The sequence below is a fragment of the Pelecanus crispus genome, chromosome 2, assembly GCF_030463565.1.
Source record: "Pelecanus crispus isolate bPelCri1 chromosome 2, bPelCri1.pri, whole genome shotgun sequence".
NCBI classification, from domain to species: Eukaryota; Metazoa; Chordata; class Aves; order Pelecaniformes; family Pelecanidae; genus Pelecanus; species Pelecanus crispus.
The window spans coordinates 7,681,061-7,701,402 of record NC_134644.1 but is presented as its reverse complement, the minus strand read 5'-3'; the positions used below and the strand labels follow the sequence as shown (position 1 = coordinate 7,701,402).

Genomic DNA, 20,342 nt, shown 5'->3' with positions numbered 1-20,342 from the left:
CGGGCTAGCACAAGGTAATTAATGCCAGAACGCTGGTAGGTTTGGGAACCCCTCTGGCCCAGGGAAGGAATAAATTTGTGCTTCCCCACCTACTTCTTGTTACAACATCCATCGCTTTGTTCGTTTCTCTCATTTTCAGTTCTTTTGTATGTTCTGGTTTTGTGCTGCATTTTGTCCAGTGGTTCCTCAGCGCTCTCCTCTAGAGAAATGGGACATAATGGTTGCTGGGGCTGGTTTTTCCCTCCTCAGAAGCTCATATTATGGGCTTCAGAAATGCTTCAACCTTCCGGGAGGCGATACAGAGCTACTCAATTTTTATAGCACTTGCCTTGATGCAGAAATATGAAATACAAATAATTCCTTCACCATGTAATCACTGCCTGCTTTTTGCTGTCCTTGGCTAAGGTAGAAAAAAAGAAAAAAAAAAAAAAAAAAAAAAGAGAAATCTGCTACTGAAAGCTCTGAAGTCCATCCACTGGAACTGAGCAGCTGTTCCGCAGGCCAAAGCTGTGCTTCCTCCAGCAGCACGTTTGCCCTAACAGGAGCCGAAGCCCTCAGCTCCCCACTGCCGTGCTGGGTACGAACCCACCCTCACCCCACGGACGGTTCAGTTTCCCGGCGGCAGCTGCTGCCAGGCCTCGCTCCAGGCCGGGATCGGGCCCCTTCCCCTTCCCCTTCCCCGCTCCCACCAGCGCCGGGGCCCAGACGGGGCACGAGCTCCCTCTGCCGCGAGCCCGCTGTCAGGGGAAGCAATCAAACCACCACGGTTAAGAAAATCTGAACTTCTGGTCCCGCCGGAGAAGAGCGTGTCCATGGCAGAAACCGGGCTGTTATAAAACACTGGAAAAACCCCCAAATATTTCTCCAGAATGCTGAAGCTGGGTACCAGTACCGAGTCAGTGCCAGAGCCAAGTTTCCTTCAACAGCTGACAAAGAACACCTCGCCATCCCCATGGAACTCAGCCTCCTTAAGCCACACACCTGCAAGAGGTTAAGAGGAGCTGCTCAGGGAGACAGGTTATTTAGTTGTAAAAGGAAACACTGCTACGCAGGTCCCTGGGGTCCGACAGGACACGGCCCTGCCAGGTAGTTCCTACTGGTTTTTAAAACTGAAGCACAGAAAGCTCTTGCGAAAAGCAGAAGCAGCGCATAGTTGCCTTTATTGCCTGTGTGACACCCGCATGAAGTGAGAAGCAGAACACAGTATAAATCCATGCACAACAGATACGTCAATGACTCTTAGAAATCTTTCAGAAGAAAAGGAGAACGGTTTGTGAGTCGATACCTCTATAACCTTGTGAGCTAGGTTTCCCATTTACGAACTCACTTTTTTTTTTTTAAAGCTGGTATCTTAAAATGGTATAGAAATGCTTCTTCACTAGAATACTAAGTGAATTACCTTATTTCACAATAAAAATATAGTTTAGTTCTATTAAATTTTCTTCTGAAAATAAATGTTTCTATTTTTCTGCTATGACAATAAATTACATGTATCACAAATGTAGGCTTTAAGCAGATTTATAAATACGCAGGAATTAAGTGTTCCACCTATAGTTTAACTGAATTCAAGGCATTTACTAAGAGAGAAGCTGAAGGTGCATTTATAATCCAAACTCAATTTGTCAAGGTAAATACATATAACTGAAGTAGATGTAATGGGATTTAATGCTGTGGTACTTGTATATAGGATAAGTATTCATGAATGATCTGTTCCTCTTCCTCCAGTGTTAAATCCAGATAATCCTCTTCATGTTCAGGAATATCCTCTAGGATTTCATTGACTGCATCAGTCTCCATGTCTTCATCGGTTGGTGAACTAGAAGAACCTTCCAACAAAAAGCAGCAGTGACTTCAAGGAAGTTGCTACTTTCCCCTCTTTCACCAGCACGACTGCTCTGCGCGTCTGTTACTGTAAAACTACCTCGGTTAAAATAGCTCTGCAAAGGAGAGTGCAGGGTGGCAATTTTTCCCTATTATTAAAAGCTGTAGGAAAGCCCTTAGTTGTACAACAGGGATCACTACAGCTCTGACAAATAACAGGGAGGAGGAGAGAGAGAGAGAATGTGCAAGTTTCCTCTTTGCTAAGTGGCAAGTATCAACAGTTCTACCACGCAAGGGACACGAGGAAGGAGTATGTGGTCAAATCAGCTGACTATAGCACACACTGGGAATAAGCTTCCTAGCAGCCAGAATTCAGATACTACCAAGCCAAAAAATCATCATTGTCAGTGGCAGGTCCAGGGAACATGCTCCAGCAACTTAGTACTTGCTCTCTAGAGTACAGGCAGGGTGAGGTTGGTTTGTTTTTAGAGAACTGGCGTGAGCGAGTGCAATCAGATGGGAGAAGCCAGAATCGCGTGTGGGCTAGAGGGGGCCACGTGCTCCTCACTGGGGAAGTGAGGACGCAGACACGTGAGGCCTCCAACCTGGTGTGCCAAAGCCGTAGCCCACTCAGCAGCCATTTCCTCTTAGCCCTTGCCAGGACGCCTCTGAAGGTTGCCCCTTTCTTCTGGGATGCATCTGACTCATGCACTGCCTACAGCCGACACGTATCTCTTATGGTTCCGTATATACAGAACGTGTCACTGTTCACCCGTTCCTGTCACTGACTGCCAGGGCTACAGCCTATCTGGGGTAATGGCTGCCTTGCCTGTAACTATGTTACTAACAAAAGTAGTCTGGGGCGCTACTCAAGGCCTCTACCAGTATTTAAGCAGAAATCACTTAATCGTTTCATACAAAAGCCAGCAGAACAGCCTTCCCCTTCCCTCTCCTCTGCCTGCTCTGTGCCACGTTGCTTACCTGCAGACTCTGTAGGCGAGTCTTTTGATGAAGCCGATTCTTCTGATGGACTGGACCCTTCTGGAGTCAGCTGCAGTGAAGCAGGAAGAACTCCCCCGTAATGAGCAAGGGTTTGGGAAGCTAAGTGGATGTTGCCTTTGAAGACCTTTAAAGCTTGCTCTGCTGACTCACGGCTGAAACCCATATACATCAGCTACAGGAGGGGAGAGAAAAAAAAAAAAATCTGGAGAAATCCAAGCTCATCCAGCACCAGGGTCTGACAGGAATCTGACTCTGCATCTGACAGTCATTCCTCTTGCAGACGAAAGCGCTGCATGCCAGGAATTCCAGGACACTGACTCTGGTTTACTGGAACAGTTAACAACAGGGCAGTGACCTATTAAAGGAATGGGGATGTTGAGCAGAATCAAGAGGCTCTTGTTCAATATCAGACCAATTCTTTTTCTGTTTTTCAAAGGGAAACTTCAAAGCACTCCAGCATATCAGGGGGGTGCACGTGCTGTTTACTTTGTCTAGGCAATATAGTTTTCTTGTCTGTCTGACATGATTACATAGCCACACTAACTGCTGAAGAGCTTTTCAGACGGCCTATGATGAGAAAGACACACTCCAACTCTTTCCCTTATGTACTGCAATGTTTAGAGACTTGAATGCATTTCTTGTTTGCTGTCTTTTTTGGTATAGAGCATTAGAGTGCACAGACTTTGCTCCGCATCCGTGCGTGGCAGGTTGATGTAACGGGCAGGAAGTACACATGGATTACATTTTAGCCAGAGTGTGACTTCACCGTGAAGAGCAGATGCCAGACAGTAGACGTGTGACAGCTTGAGTGACATGGATCAAAGAAAATTTGTACAGCTTTGCTTGAGGAAGATCCGGTGTGTTTGAAGGTGTAATTTAGAAACAAGACAACCAACTGCCCAGAGAGGTGGTGGAGTCACCATCCCTGGAGGTGTTCGAAAAACGGGCAGACATGGCACTTGGGGACATGGTTTAGTGGGCATGGTGGTGCTGGGTTAATGGTTGGACTGATGATCTTAGAGATCCTTTCCAACCTTAATGATTCCTAGTTTTACTTTCATTAAAAATAATCCAGCCACCAAGCCAGGAAATGTGAAATTGCTACTCTACCCTTAATTGGTTTAGTGGTGGACTTGGCAGTGTTAGGTTAATGGTTGGACTGGATGATCTTAAAGGTCTTTTCCAACCTAAACCATTCTATGATTCTATCTCCTAAGAAAGCAAAAGGTCTAACTTACTTGATCAATACTTTCCTGGGAAACCTGAAACTGGTCCCTGGCCACAGGATCATCATCATCATCATCTTCCAATAATAACTCCGGACTGTCAAGAATAAACTAGAATAAAACACAGAGGGATCAGAATAGAGCAAGAGAAATATAATAGTCCTCGGTAGGATGTGTATTTAGCCCAAGAGTTGATATAAGCAAACCTCAGCCAACAAATGACACCGGATTCGTTGGGTCGGTAAGTGGAAGTGCAGTCATTACAGTTCAGAGAAGGTAGCTACAAACTAACAAATATAGACTACAGAAATAAGAATCTGCTACACAATAAAGGAAAAAAAGCAAACAAGTTTTTTTTGCACAAAAGTACTACTCCTGAAAATCACTTACCTTAAAGGCTTGGTCCAGGTTTCCGTGTGTATTATGAAGAGCTACTTGAGCAGCTCTCTTTGAATAGCCCATACTTTTCAAGGTGTTTATGTCTTCCAGTCGCTGCCTTCTTTTAGCTCTCTCCTCCCTCCTTATCTGTGCCTTTTCCTGCAAGAACACAGCCGTTACAAAGCTCATTGTGCATGGGAATGCTTCAGCCTTCCCCTGTGCGTATAGGGTTTCTTGGATTTACTACTTCAAGTTTAAATCTCTTGAGGAAAAGGGATTTTTTCTTTTTTTTTTTTAAATACAGACTGTACTGCCAGACACTCATTACTAAATAAAGTTGCATTTCCATGAGGTAGCACTGTTGCCATACTTCCGCTCTGCAGCCTCTGCAGATCGGATCTTATGCCATCACAGCTATTATAGGCCCTGTGTGGTAAGTGATAAACCCGTTTGGCAGATGGGCCTGCAGACAAGACTTGCCAAGGACATACAGTCAGAACTGGGCGCGTAGCCAAGAGTTCTGCTCAGCCCTTCTCTCAGCCATTTGACTTTTCCTTCCATGTTTCACTGTCTGAAGTCCAGAACTGCCACCTCAGCTTACCAAACCTAACTTCAGGCACTTCAGATCTGGACAACACTGTCTTCACTTCACTTTAGCTTCCTTCACTTCAGCACAAAAAAAGAAATCCTTCTCCCCTCCTGGATCTTCCAAATCCAAAGCCATAATACAGTGTAGCACGATGGTTACCCTCACAGCACTTCATTGTACAGCCTCATGTCGTTCAGACCAGCCAAGCCCAGAGGCAAGAGCTCGATCGTGGTGGTTTTGTTCCCATACGGAACGTTGCTGACTAGCAAACACTGGTGCAAAGTCTTCCTATGCGCTTCTATGGTACAACCACAGGTCTTTGGCTCTCTCATCCCATCTGTTTTGGGACAGAGCTTCCCTCGTTGTATTAAGTTTTGGTTTCAAACTTGTGGCAACAGATGTCAAACTGTTAGTTACACTAACAGTGCCAAAGCAGGATAATCAAAGTCCTTAATTTAGCACCATGTTGCACTAGACACACAAAAACACGATCTTATAGACACCCCGACTAATACGATCCTTGATTTAATACTTTCACTGCACCATACCTCTCTCCTGTTGGTGATAAGATTGGCAGCATGCTCCACATTCCCATGGCACGCTCGCAGGGCAAGGCGAGCTTCCTGTTCAGAGAATCCCAGGAGCGACAAGCGATAAACTTTATCGGGATCTACAGACAGCTCTTCATATAAATGAGATGCCTGTGTATAGAAAGAACAAAATGATACTACTTACACTGTTGCTAACATACAAACAAACAAAAATGTCTCCCCATTTTTCTGAGTAGGCAAAGGGAGAAGGTGCAAGACAGAGCCCAAAACACAGGGGCCAGTGGGAATGGCTCAGAAGTTTTACCTAATAGTGTCTTACCTTCTGAATATACTCAGCAGCCTCCTTTTCTCTGCCACTGTGATAGTGTCCTATCCCTTGAAGGAGGTAAAGCCGTAGAAATAAAACCTTCTCACGACCATAGCTTCCCTAAAGAATCGTTTAAACAAGGGAGGGGCACATAGGTAGAAGCATATGGTAGAACATAAATTCATTATCAATAGAACACTCTACACACTTAAAGAAGACATAGTCACTAATATGTGACACTCAGCACGCAGATAAAGTATCAGATCTAAACCACTGATGATGCATGTGCTTATAAGCTTACATTTGCCATGACCTTTGTGACAGGTCCAATGCTTTTACTATGCTGATAATTACACAACTAGATTACAGGCTGAGACGGCACAAGAAAACTTTAAACTTCTGCAAGTCAGTCTTGTAATACCTGAACAATAATTGAATACATATAGGAAAAAAAAGCACCACCCTGATTAAATCAAACCCAGCATACTTTGATATCAATCAGTCTTTCATGGTTCTCCCCGTAGCACCTCTGGAAGCACCTATGTGCTGTGAACAGCTTTTTCTCTGCATCATCCAGGCAGTCCAGCTGCTCCAGGCGGAAGTAGCACCAGACTATATCCAGCTGCAGTACTGCATAATTGTCAACAGTATTCAGCAGTTCTGTGCTGCATTCACTGGAAAATAACACAGTTACTTTTTTTTGGGAGAGGGGGTTTATTTTTTCCATGCACTTTTAACACTAGTGAAACAACATGCTAGAAATATGCATACCCACATATTTGAGAAAGCACACACTTTGTATTTCAGGTAGCAAACTGATGTCAGTGGAACTTTAATAAAGCACTGATCTCCCATTGCATTCAGTAATACACGGGGCACTAATGATAACGCTACACCTCAAAGAATTAGGGTAGTTACAACTCATTTTGTTACTATTTAAGACAGCATCTCTTTAAAAGCAGAACAGAATTGAACCCTGTGTAATCTTTGAGAGGACAGAGAAACTGTCTTCCTTAGTGCACGTGAACATGCCAAGTCCTGTGCCGGTCTCCTTGCATGTGCATACAGATGAGAAACACATGGGGATAACTTTACTTTCGAGGATCTCAAAAGAGCAATTTAGGGCTCTGACTGCCGACAGGGAAGTAGTTTACCTGCAGAAACATTGGTATGGTTACTGACCTCAGCTACCTGCTCCATCTTTCACAAGAAATTATTACTTCACAGGAGCAGTTGCAAGAGTATCTGTAACTGACAGGCTAATGCAGTTTATAGCCTAGTACCTGAGTATTGACAGTTTATGTTTATGTTGATATGAAAGATTAAATTGCCCAGTGGCACTACCTGTTTCAGCTGTTCTACACAAAGGCACCTGTCACTGCAAGTCAGAGCCTTTGTCTGCTGTTTCCCCATCATCTCCAGAGGGGCTGGGAAGTAATCCCAGGCAAAAGAGGCCCTGATTTATATGCACAGGTAGAGCCAAAACTGTTCCTGTATTTGGTTGACAGTAAAGGAAAGACACACATGGACTCAGAACGGTTCTTACCAGAAGTGCTTATCAGCATCCAACAAATACGGCAGTGCTGTTTCATATTCTTTCTTCTTCATTAACGCTCTGCCCTTCTCATGATAACCCATTGCCAGCACAAGTGCCTAGAAAAACAGACCGAGGTACTTTTTTGCACCTCCCCAACTTACTTATATAACTAAAAAGAAATACGTAGGTGATCCATTAGAGCCCTTGTTTTTCCTAGAAAAATACCATTGTGTCAGGTCTGTAAGAGCAGTACTATTTCACATTGGTTTGTTCTTTTCTCCCATCTGCTAATGTTAGATATTGTCTAATTAAAAGCAATGAATGTTACCGACACATGAAACATTGCACCGAGTTTATTTTAAGAATGCAACCCTAGGCAGGTTTTGAGTCACGAGTAATAAAAAGCTAAGCATTTTTTCTGGGTGCTACACTTCTTAACAGCATCAAATTTGTTTTGCTTTGCTATTACAACTATCTTGTAAAACCTAACAAGTCACCTCCTGCACAACCTCAGAACTGAAAATTAAATTTTCAATGTGGCAGGAAAACACTCTAGTTCCTGCAGTACGAAAAATGGAAATGTAAATATTATTTCTGGATAGAACAGCCTGCAATGTTTCTTCTCACCCACATTCAATACTGATGAAATCTTGTGTGCTTGAACGTTTGATGCTTCAACTCTTTAGGTGAATTATTCCTTTCAGCACTTCATCAGAACAGCGTGCATTGTGAGAATGGACAGTTGTTATTCCAATCATCCAGAAACTCCAGATGATGTAGAAAACACTGTATGCCTCAGAAGAGGCTAGGGCAGCAGTTAGTACATGCTGGGGCCTGCTCATTTCTTCCTGAGATTTCTTTTGTTACTGGGTGTAATTCCAAGTATTTGTAAAGATTTTTATTTATCTTAAGAGGTAGCATCTATCATTATTCTTCTGCTTCAGCAGCCAACATCAGGTATGTCACTCCTACTGTAATTCAATCCATGCACCCAACCAAAGATATTTTCAGTTGAGAATATGAAACTTTCTTGACTGGTGAACAAATTGAAATTTGAGAGGGGTCACAGTGCAAAAGATCCCCAAACTATTTTTAAAAGACTCCGACTTTGAGAGACTTGTCAAGTTTCCAACTGAAACTGAGGCCTAATTAACAAGTTATTTTCATGTTGTTCTAGGGCACCCAAAATTTAAAATAGGTGCTACGACATAACAAAGTTAAAGCTCATCTTAAAACACAAAAATAAGATATGGACCACACAGGTGTCAGTGCAAGATTAGAGCTGCAATTAGATCAGCAATGAGAGGTCTGTCTCCAGATGACTGAAGTATTCCCAACTGTAGAGTTCTACTTTAATTTATTTCATAATTATTTCTGTTAAGCAAACATCTGCTGGACGCAGGGTTACATCCTCAAAAAGTCTGACTGTATTTCAATCCCATATTTAAAATGCCTCATGAATCAAGCTTTACAAAGATGTCTTAGTAGCTCTGAAAGATACTTTTACCTACTTTTTTAGCTTGAGGAGGAATCTTGATTGACCTTCCAGTCTGATTAGCTATATCTAGGTATGGAACAGAATCAGGATCCAAGTACTCCTCTGAAAGATAAGAAAAAGCAGTTTAAATTTTAAGTACCACCTTCAACAGAGTAACTCTGCTGTTCTAAGAGTATGTCAGTAAGCACATGGTTAAACAAAAAAGCACACAAACAACAACAAAAAAAAAAAAATCAGAGTTACATATAAAGGCTGCATCTGTCTTTTGGACAGACCTACCAAAAATGGCCCTGATCAGACAAACGTGAGGGACTTCTAGAAAGGTCATTAACGAAAAGGCCCTGTTCATACAGAAATTTAGACACAACATCAAAAGTTACACAAATTGTGAAGAATTTTTTTGCAGAAGACAAAACACCTACATTTTACACGATATAACATTTGAAATGCTTTATCAAATAAAGCATAGAATATAAAGAAAACCACAACGGAGCACAGTTGATGAAACTGGAAAAAAAAAAATACAGCTCAGTATTTTTCTTTCCCCACATTTTTAATGCTTACAACCAAACTATCAATTTTGTTTTCACTTCCATCTGATTTAAAATGAAAAGATGCTTTTCTTGTAAACAAAAGACAGTTGAGCAGGAGTTTGCTGAGATTAAAAGCTTCCGCCCCACACTTTTTCTCAGATGAAACAAAAGGGTTGTTAAATCCTTTCTACACTTCACACAGAACCTTCAGCCTGTGAGCCCGTTATGGATGCCAGTCTATACTCTGGCATTGTGCTATAACTGACAGTTAGTGGTAAATACCTTAAAGAGGCCCTATACAGGATTCAAGGGCTGGAGTCTAAATTACCCCTTAAATCCATAAAAGGAATCACTTCTTTCATTTGTTCAAAATCTGATATTATAGTAAGAAACAGGCTGTCACTGACTGTTAAAAGAAGCTTTGTCCAGGCATTTTCTGCATTTGGCAGGAATTCATTACATACTCAGTTTCACAGTTTCTTGTTTGTGGATTTTTGAAACAATAAAATAGAGAAGTGATTTAAACTCACCATCTCACAATGTAATTCACAAACACAACCTCATTTTGAAAAATTATTACTGTTAAATTGACTATATCCTTTTAACTTAATCCACAGTTGCCAGCAATCAACATCAAACGCAATGAGAACAGAACAGCCATGTTACAGATGAGAATGACAAGCAAGCTGTTCTGCACAAAGAAACCATGGTTACGCACAGCCGTATCTGAGGTAAACCACAAAAAAAGTGTGCAATGACTTAAAATACATTATTCCACTGTCCTTATGTCTACAGTAAATTTAAAGCCTGTTCTCAAGAGTCATCAGTCCCTTAACTGTCAAGTGCCAATTAAATAATAATTGATTCATATTATAGCCTTCTCAAAGTGCCAAATGTTTTCTAGCATTCTAGTTGTGTAAGAGGAGTTGAAGAGGAAGTTTTAGTCAACTTAAAATCCTGTTTTCAAGTACGTAGAAACCTAGAAAAGTATAAACTGAAATCCAGCGATGGTACAGGCACTCTTCTATGCTGAAAGTCCACCAAGAAGATAATTTTTGATGTGCAAGAATTAATGAACACCAATCTCCCCCCCACCCCACAAAAAAACCCCAACAACCCCCCTTACCCCTCTCTGCTAGAATTTCCAAACCCTTCTTAGTTCTTTGCATCTTGTCATTTATTTCTTTTTCTTTCTTGCACTGAAATTCTTCTTCCTGAACTTTTCGTTTAGTTTCCTCATCACTCTGTTCCAGCTGAAGTACCATGACTTTTGCATTGTGTGTTATGCCCTGGTCTTCAAGGGTTTTACCTGCAAAATAAGAGTATGATGAACACAATCGAAATACTCTACTTGTGAAGAGAGACCATTTTACATTGTACTGCCTTGGCGGGGGAGGGACACAGACGACACACAACAAAACACCCACAAACAAAACAACCTGAACAGCCCCTTCCCTTACTCATACTGTACTGAAGAACTACAGTAATTACTAGACTCAAGAACTCAATCAAAACCCCTGGCAATTACTGACATATTCAGCAGGAACTCAGAAATTGGAATCAGACTTGCATCTTAAAAATGCTTTTAAATGACTGGTACGTTTCTTTGCTTGTCTTTTTCAAAATATTCAAAAAAATATGATTGTTTCTGTTTCAGTTAATTGATCTTCAGGCAAAAACTGGAACAACATGTCCAGGACCATGCACCACAACAGCAACAGTACAGGGGAACTGGGAATTGAATCTGAGTTCCTATTGTCAATTCCATGGATCTAATTCTGACATATTCTAAGGGAAATAAATAAGTCAGATGCTTAGGCCATCAATAAAGAGAAAGCTGTTGTCATCACTTCCCACAACGTCTGACAAGTTGAACATGTGTAAAGCATTACAAAAGGTTTTTGAATGTGCTGTTATAGAATATGGTTTTTGAGGAAATTTTGGGTTTCTCTTAAATGTGCATTTTCAGTGTTTCAACAAGTGAAAAATGGATTTTCAACATTTATTACAGGATTCCTATAATTGCTCTAATTCTGTCTAAAAATGTTGATCATTATGATGTATTACATTTCCTGTAGAGCAGAACCTGACAAATATAACTGCTATTCCTTGGCAATTTCTGAAATTAACAGTTGTAAGAAATTTTTCTTGCGAATCAGTGAACTAGAAAATTATCATAAAAGTATACTCAACTAGAGATACATACCCAGGTCAAGCTGCTTCTTATTTATGATTATTTTGATAGCATTTTCTTTTAATGCATGCTCCTGCGCTATCCTGTGAAATAAATCATTTCATCCATGAATATAAATTTGTAAGCCTATACAGTATTTCTGTTAGAATAGCAATAAAACTTAAAAATGAGTATGCTTGTAACTGGCTTAAAACTTTTGCTATAAAATGCTGCTAGAAGTAAAATAACATCATCAGAAAGCTTTGTATACCATATAGGGAAAATTTGGGATACAGAAAGGGAAAAAGCAAAACAGACAGAAAAGAATCTGATTTTATTAGGCTTAAAAACATGAAAGGAAGAGAAGCTGATGTTCACTGTTCAGAAGACCTGCCTAGTTACAGATTTGGAATACTGGTCACTAGTGCCTTCTCAGGTGTTTGCTGGGGATTTACAGAGAACTATCTTCTTCCAGTCACATCTTTCCTGTTTTCTATCTGTTAAACCACGGTTTCTTACATGAAGAACTCCCTTACAGGGACACTGGACATCCTATTCAGACATACTGAACAAACACTCATGCTAAGAAAAATCTTAATCGAACAAATAGTGCTCTGTTTGTCTTCTTTTTTAGTACTGTATGACAGTATGCTATCTCATTAGAGAAGAGCTAACGGTGATTACACTTACTGTGATCTGAGCTCCTTGCCCGTGATGAACAGGTTAGTTTCCAGTGGGACTTTTCTGCTCTGTAGTAATTATATTGGGTGGGGGAAAGGAGGAGGGAAGGAAAAAAGCATAATATCAAGATACTTTGGACATTTTCTTAATTAATTGTTTTACAACAACTACAATTTCTTTTTCAAATACCAATCATGTTAACAGGGTTATGGTTAGGCATATATATTAGTAATTTCTGCGTAGGGAGTCTTGTACTTGTTATACAGTGCTAAAAATCATGCTCAACATGAGCCGGCAATGTGCACTTGCAGCCCAGAAAGCCAACCATATCCCGGGCTGCATCAAAAGAAGTGTGGCCAGCAGGTCGAGGGAGGTGATTCTGCCCTCTGCTCCATTCTGCTGGAGTACTGCGTCCAGCTCTGGGGCCCCCAACATAAGGACATGGACCTGTTGGAATGAGTCTAGAGGAGGGCCATAAAAATGGTCCAAGGGCTGGAGCACCCCTCCTGTAAAGACAGGCTGAGAGAGTTGGGGTTGCTCAGCCTGGAGAAGAGAAGGCTGCAGGCAGACCTTATTGTGGCCTTGCAGTACCTGAAGGAGGCCTACAGGAAAGCTGGAGAGGGACTTTTTACAAGGGCATGTAGTGGTAGGGCAAGGGGTAATGGCTTTAAACTGAAAGAGGGTAGATTTAGATTAGATATAAAGAAGAAATTCTTCACCATGAGGGTGGTGAGGCACTGGACCAGGTTGCCCAGAGAAGCTGTGGATGGCCCACCCCTGGAAGCGTTCAAGGCCAGGTTGGATGGAGCTTTGAGCAGCCTGGTCTAGTGGCAGGTGTCCCTGCCTGAGGGGTTGGAACTAGATGATCTTTAAGGTCCCTTCCAACCCAAACCATTCTATGATTCTAAGAAAATAAGCATTGTAACAGCAGAAGATTCAGAATTAGATAAATCTAAATTCAGAACCAAACAATTTACACTAATTTAATTATGCACTTCCAATCTTAACTGTGCTTTGTAATTATGCCACTCACCTGTGACTGGCTAAGTTATGATTAATTCCTATTAGTGTCTCTGGTCCCAGATTAGAGAAACTGGAATTTTAGATTAATTAATTCCCCTATGCCCAGTAGCATTGTAAAGAGGAATTATGAAATTATTTGTTGGTTTTAACTGCATGGCAATCACTTAACACCCTCTACCCTTTAGCCCATCACATTCCCTGGTAATTATTTTTCACTACAGGAGAGAGAACAATTATGTTTCTAAGTGGTGTTTTTGGAAGTATTCAGTAAAAAAAAAAAAAAAAAAATTCCTTCTGAAGCATAGGCTACCATCTAAGATCTTGTTCAGAAAAAAAAACCCCACAGCGCCCTTTTCTAAAGTGAACATTCACTTCCGTTGCTGATAAGACGACTACAACCTTTAAGTGCTCCTAAATAAAGAATTTCTCTTTCACTGTTACCAGAGTGGATAAAGACATACACCATTGGGGAAGATGCTCCTCCTGCACATGATCAAAACTAGGAAGTGATTGGAGATAGTTGTTGTGCTTGCTAGAGACTGTTTTTAAGGGGGAAATATTCCCAGTTAAGAGGATTTGTATTACTAAGAACCTAACCAAGGGCCTGCTCTCTGTCCTGTGACCAACCTGCACAGCACACTTCAGCTCCATATGGTTGAATCCTCTCAACCTTCAAAGAAGAGCAGCTGTACCCAAAGTACCATGTGAGATCAGCCCCTGGCCTATGTCAGCCCTCACACTGTGCCTGGGCATTGCTTGGCAGGATACCAGGGGGCTTGGGCTAAACTGCACCAGAGCCGAGGCTAACAGCATGTCAGTCTGGATGTCCATCAAACAGCGGCCAGCCTGTCCCCCACCTGTGTTTAGCTGACTGGGGTAGATGTAGCCACAGAATCTGGTACTGTGATCGGTCTGACACTGATTTAATTAGATTCACATCATGATGCTGGCAAATTTTATACATGAAACTAGAGGTTGAAGCCTGGCTTTAAAAGGGCAAGACTGAATTCAGTTCTATCTTTGTGAAGCTTCTAAGAGTCTGACTTAGAAGAGAAGAGGCGAGTACCATCACAACAGAAAATCCTGCTTCTCATTTCCAAGTTCAAACACTGGACATACCTATTTTAAAGTAAGTTTAGCTAGCTGCCTGGGCTGGAATAATTACACGAGGATAATGTCCTCACTAAGAACATTGCCACATGCCATGGTTAAAAGTTAAAGGAGTTCTTTTCAATGTTACCAGCCATATGTGGCCTAAGATGACACCAAGTTCAAGTTGCTTATTGCACTTACAGAGAATTTATTAAAAATTAAAGCTGTCATTTAATCAAAAGCTGTGGCAATACAGTGATATTCATATGCTAACTCAACTTTAGGTATTCTACAGCTGAAAAAAAATCTGCTCTTTACTAGTAATATGAACAGGTATGTCAGAAGGAATCAAACTGAACTACAGACACTTAAATCCAATTTACTTTTCTTAATTGAAAGATAATTTCTCATAAATCCTAAAGGGAAGACAATTACTGATCTCCCGATATTATATTCCTTTGCCATGATATGCCCACATACCTGGGGGACTGACATATACCCATGTAACTCCTCCTTCCCCCATATTTTATATACCTAACACAGACCTCTCATATGAAACACCTGAAAAAGTTGAGGAAGTGAAAATATTTGCATTAGATACATATCTAGAACTCAAAAGGCCATCAAAGTAAAGCTACTTATCCTGACTTTTCTGCAATTCCACTTACTTTTCTACGAGGCAGATATATATCAAGTCTCGCAATCCCAGTCACTTTAAAATTTTCATTTCCTGTTCCACGCTCAATTGCTTTACACCGTATTTCTTCAAGCATATTCTCTGTATCGTTCTCATTGATATTCAGCTTGGATGAATATTTTTGTATAAGCTCCTAAGAAAACAGCAAGAAAAACTGGGAAAATGCACCAGCAGTACGACATGGAAGACACATGACATCAACTCAGAATATTTACCTTCATCTCTTTACCAGCTTCTTTTTTTTCATTTGTATATGGTGGTTTCCATAGCTGAATTTTGTCCTCTCTTAAGCAACTTGTCAGTTTTGCTATTAAATACTTCTTCTGTGCCATTCTTTTGAAACAGAAGTACAATTGGAAGGGAAAAGAAAGAAAAATAATCTTTTAATATAGCATTCCTGTACTAAGACATTGTACTTTTTCAGGAAGTCTAAGCGACATTTTGGAATTCTGCAAACAAAGTTGAGTATAAAATACATTCCATGCATTTTGGTGGGGAGGCAAACCCGAGTCCAAACTATCATAAAAAAATTGGAAAGGGGGTGAAACCTGAATTGGAGTAGGGATAATTCAGAACCCCCCTGCATTGGACCTTGCCAATCCAAGACAAATTAAACCTCTTCCTGAACCCTCACATGAGCTGGAATTGTAGAACGTGCCAACTCATCAAAATCCATGACTCAATCCTTCGGCCCGCCTTGGACAAGACTGCTCAGTCCACGCCCCCTCTAAAGCATGTCCTTTCTGTACCTCTGCCTTCCTGCTTCTCCCACTTCCCTACTTAACAGTCTTTCTACACGAGTGCATGGTTGAACATGAATTATGCTAGCTAAGCAGAAAAAGTAAACAGGATGGGAGGAGAGGGGGGAAAAAAAGGAGGGTAGCAAGGTGGGTGTCAGTCTATTCTCCCAAGTAACCAGCAATAAGACAAGAGGAAATGGCCTCAAGTTGTGTCAGGGGAGGTTTAGATTGGGTATTGGGAAAAGTTCCTTCACCAAAAGGGTTGTAAAGCATTGGAACAGGCTGCCCAGGGAAGTGGTGGAGTCCCCATCCCTAGAGGTATTTAAAAGACGTGTAGATGTAGTGCTTAGGGAGATGGTTTAGTGGTGGACTTGGCAGTGCTAGGTTAATAGTTGGACTTGATGATCTTAAAGGTCCTTTCCAACCTAAATGATTCTATGATTCTGTGACAGAAGTGTCAGGAGGGAACATCTCAGAACCACAGCCTCCACCATGAGAAGACCATAAGGTAAAGCTCCCAGCCCTTCAGCAAAGTGAGATCAGCTAGAGTCAAAGAGCTAAGGGCAGGCAATGATCTGAGCCTCCCCTCCCCAACCTCAACCATTTGTCAAGCAAGCAAGTTTCATAGTATCATAAAATGGTATTGTAAAATTCTGGTTTCACAAAGATGGAATAGCAGGGTGCCATTTTTCATAGTCCAAAAGACACTCTTCCCATGGCAGAGCTAGAACAGGCACACAGGGCACAAGCAACATAAAGTGCATAGGCTGAGATCAGAGATGAAGCGTACTGTAAATCTGCACCAGGCATTAAAGGATCCATCACTGGGGAGAAGATGAGAGTGAGCTGAACAGTGCAGCTCCCTGGCTCACAGGTAAGAGTTTAGGCTGAATTCATCACAAGTTACTCTCATTCAGCTCAGAGAAAGTAGCAACCACTGTGAGTGAATCAGCATACCCCTAAAAAAAAACCAAAACAAGAAATAGGGAAGGCAGAGAGAGGGCAAAGGCATATGCCATGATCTCAACAGAATAAAAAACAAAGAAAATCTATGTGCATATTAAAGCATGGGAGACTTTTGGCTCTTGGACACTGGGAATCATATGGAAGAAGATGTCCTTTAATTTTTACAGGAAAGCATTTAAAATATGGGCATCTATGCACTACGGTTGCCATTGAAATTCAATTAATCAGTTTCACTTTTCTTTCAGAGTGGCTTCCTTTTCTCATTCTTGTTTATTAGCACATTGCTCTCAGGAGAAAAGGGGACAGAAAAGAAGAATCAAACAGTTCTATCCATTTTTCCAGTTTCAAAGACAGTTCCTTGCTCAGAAAAACACTATTTGACAGAAAAAAACCTGCAGGCAAACATCCAATGTGCGGTAAGTTTACTATTAACCTTACCTCAAGCCCAGCTTTAGCAAGCTACAAAGAATCTTTGAATGCTGCAAAGACATTTAGTCTCTCCTAAAGAGAAGTCAGAAGGATTAACTGAGCAAGTGGATGGTTTAACAATCCGTCCTGTTTGATTGCTCTAATTTGCATAGTGTCTCTCCAAACTAGGAGAGACAACCATGCATTCTTTTTCTTGCTGGGATGATAATGTTGTTGTTATTACTTTAGGGCCAAGGCAAAACATTTACAAAGCAGAAAGTAACAAACATGCTCAGTTTTCAAGAGATTGCGTCAAAGTTTTTAATGCAGCTTTCGCCCTTTTCCAAAACATGCCAGGCAATTCTCATGAACAACCTGTAACCATCATTTTCCCACTTCTAGGTTACGCTGAAGAACCATTTTTATAGCTATAATTCTACTTAACATTAACTTAAGAAAGAGAAAAGGTATCCATGGTTTTGGGGCACCCAGATAAAATCTAAAATTGCAACCTATACTTAAGACTATGAATTGTAAATACAAGTGGTATTTATAAATTTGTCACTCATCTTTTTATCAATACTATTTTACAGTTGTATAAGTTTGTGATTTCTAACTAAGCTATTAAAACAGAAAACACCATGGGAGTCTCTCATTAAACTTATTCTCTCCAACCCTCTATTTAAAAAAAAAAAAAAAAAAAAAGACATTTTGCTTTCACAAACACAAAAGCTATTATTTTATATCTAACACTAATAGCGTTTATCATAAATTCCTATTTCACCACAACTAAATTACAGGAAAATCCTTAGCAAAAACATCTATGACTTACTTTTCCATCCACCAACACCACAAGTGCTCCTGACACGGTTTCGCTTTCAGTAAGAGTTTAAAGGGACTTCCTCAAAACGAATTTGAATAAACAAGCAGGGGTATTTCCCAAAGGCCATTTTGAACGCAAGACTGAGTTTTTATAACCAAAATATCATCCTCTAAAGCCAGGAAGTCTTACATATGACATAAAGCAATTACAGAAATAAGGTTCGAAAGCCAAATTTTTTGAGGGAAGGAACCGAGAATTCTGAGAGTGGTAATAAAGCAGTACACATTATTTTTTTCCCTAAAAACAAGGAAAGCTACCTAGCGCAACTACGATACCCCTCCTTTAGCCACGGAGGGATGCAAGAGCCTGAAGCAGCATCATGTGCAAAAAGCCGACGAGCCAGCAGCTCCGGGAAGGGCCGGCAGCCCCAGCGCTGCCAGCCCCGGCCTGGGGCCCTGGGGCACCCTCAGGCCTCCCCAAGCGCACATCCAGCCTCTCCCCTACCGCGACAGCACCGAGACCGCCAGTCACCGGCGCCACCGGGGGGGTTTGAGGCACGGCCACGGAGCCGCCGTCCTTTCCGGGCGCCTCCAAAGCACGGCGGCCCCGGAGCGCTCAGGCAGCCGCCGCGGGAGCCTCCCATGGCGGCGGCGCTGATGCAACCAGCGCCGCTCCCGAGCGGGCAGCCGCAAGGCGGGAGGCGGCCGGGCCGAGCAGGCACCGCGGGGAAGGAGGGAGGGAAGGGGCGGGCGGAGCGGCGCTCCCCGGCGCGCCGCCGGGACGGGGCCCCCGCCGCCTCGGCCCTCGGGCACCCACCTGCGCCCCGCGGCGGAGGCCGGGCCTCGGGGCCCAGGCCGGTCTCCGAGGGGAGCCGGGGCCCTCACGCAGCTGCTCCCCCCCGCCCCGAGCCCCTGGGCGGGCCCGGCACCGGCACCGCCGCCCTCCCTCAGGCGAAGGAGCCGGAGCGGCACCGCGGCCCCGAGCAACGGCCGGGGGCGGGGCTTGGCTTGGCTTGGCTTCGCCCCGCCCCCGCGGCGGCGCCGCCGCGCCCTTACCTGCGCGGTCGCCGCTCGCCTTCCGGGAGGCGGGGTGGGCGCGAGGCGCGGGGCGGGGCCTGCGCGCACGTCACCCCAGCCGTTTATGGCCGGGGAGGGGCGGGGCCCTACGGAATCCCGGAAGGGCCGGGGAGGCGCGCGCGGGTCACGTGGTTGAAGCCACGCTCCGCCCGCCATCTCAGCGTGCCGGGGTTCGTTGGGTTTCTGGGGCCCAGGGGCAGGTGCTGCCGCCGCCCCCCCCCGCTGTCTCACAGCGCAGCCTGGTTTGCTCCGCCCCTGGGACGTGGCGGGGGGCGCCCATGGTGCCTGGCTACCTGAGCCAGCCCCCCTCCCAGGAGGGGTTGGGGCCTGGAGGAGGCCGGGCGCACGGCAGCCGCCTCAGCTGCCGCCTCGCCGTTTGTGAGACAACGGGGGCTGAAAGTCTTGTCAGTGCCGAGAGGGAGCATTTCCCAAAAGGCCGAGCTTCTGTGGAAGGTGCCAGGGAGGATCAATGTGTGATTTTGTTTTGCTGTGCTCTTTAAGGGCAGTGTTGAGGGTGAGCTTTCGTGTCTGGGCTTGTGTTTCCCCTTCAGGTGTGGTGGGCAGGTTCTTGCCTGGTGGGGCTGTTAAAACTTCACCTGGGTTCAAAGACTGGGCTGGAAGAATCCATGGGGTTTGTGGGGAAAACCTGGTACTAAGCACCACCTCAAGCTGAGGTGGTTCTGGAGTGTCACTTCCACTCCTCATAATGTCCTAGAGTGAGCGTAGGGTACCCAGCTACTCAGACACCTGGCTGTATGACAGAGGCTGCTCAATGTTGTGTTTGTATGCGAGGCCCTCAAAGGGTTGGGGCTTGTTCCTGGAATCTTTCTGGTGCCCGTAAAAGACCTGTTCTTTTAATGGGCTACACCAGAAATAATTAACTCATGTGGCTTAATTCTTTCATGTGACCAGCTGTCCCAGCAGCAAAGGGATTTTATCCAAACTGCTCTGATGTGTGACTGAAATCATTGCACTGGAGTATTACTTATTCCAGAATGGATGGGCCTGTAGGACTGTCCTTACGCAAAACATTTTCCTTAGTGTCGTGGTTTAGCCCCAGCCAGCAACTCAGCACCACACAGCCGCTCGCTCACTCCCCCTACCCCGATGGGATGGGGGAGAGAATCGGAGGAGTAAGAGCGAGAAACACTCCTGGGTTGAGAGAAGAACAGTTTAAGAATTGAAATAAAATAAAGTAAAATAATAATAATAACAATATAA

The 20,342-nt window shown here is 43.2% G+C and overlaps 1 protein-coding gene across 4 annotated transcripts; it reads right to left on the bottom strand.

Moving 5' to 3' along the window:
- Nucleotides 1–1,125: 1,125 nt before the first annotated feature.
- Nucleotides 1,126–19,137, bottom strand: NUB1 (negative regulator of ubiquitin like proteins 1). Of its 4 annotated transcripts, none has more exons than XM_075705802.1 (15): nucleotides 19,101–19,137; nucleotides 15,324–15,441; nucleotides 15,080–15,241; nucleotides 12,306–12,364; nucleotides 11,649–11,719; nucleotides 10,569–10,751; nucleotides 8,923–9,011; nucleotides 7,421–7,527; nucleotides 6,362–6,548; nucleotides 5,887–5,994; nucleotides 5,565–5,717; nucleotides 4,440–4,586; nucleotides 4,062–4,160; nucleotides 2,803–2,995; nucleotides 1,126–1,826 (listed from the first exon to the last, which is right to left on the bottom strand). In XM_075705802.1, the coding sequence occupies exons 2-15, from the start codon at nucleotides 15,438–15,440 to the stop codon at nucleotides 1,663–1,665; spliced, it is 1,839 nt and encodes a 612-aa protein (XP_075561917.1). In that variant the 5' UTR covers nucleotide 15,441; nucleotides 19,101–19,137; the 3' UTR covers nucleotides 1,126–1,662. The 4 variants fall into 4 exon arrangements, with proteins under 4 accessions (XP_075561917.1, XP_075561918.1, XP_075561916.1 ...); XM_075705803.1 differs by lacking the exon at nucleotides 19,101–19,137 and adding an exon at nucleotides 18,862–18,910; XM_075705801.1 differs by lacking the exon at nucleotides 19,101–19,137 and adding an exon at nucleotides 18,055–18,408.
- Between the last annotated feature and the right edge of the window lie 1,205 nt (nucleotides 19,138–20,342).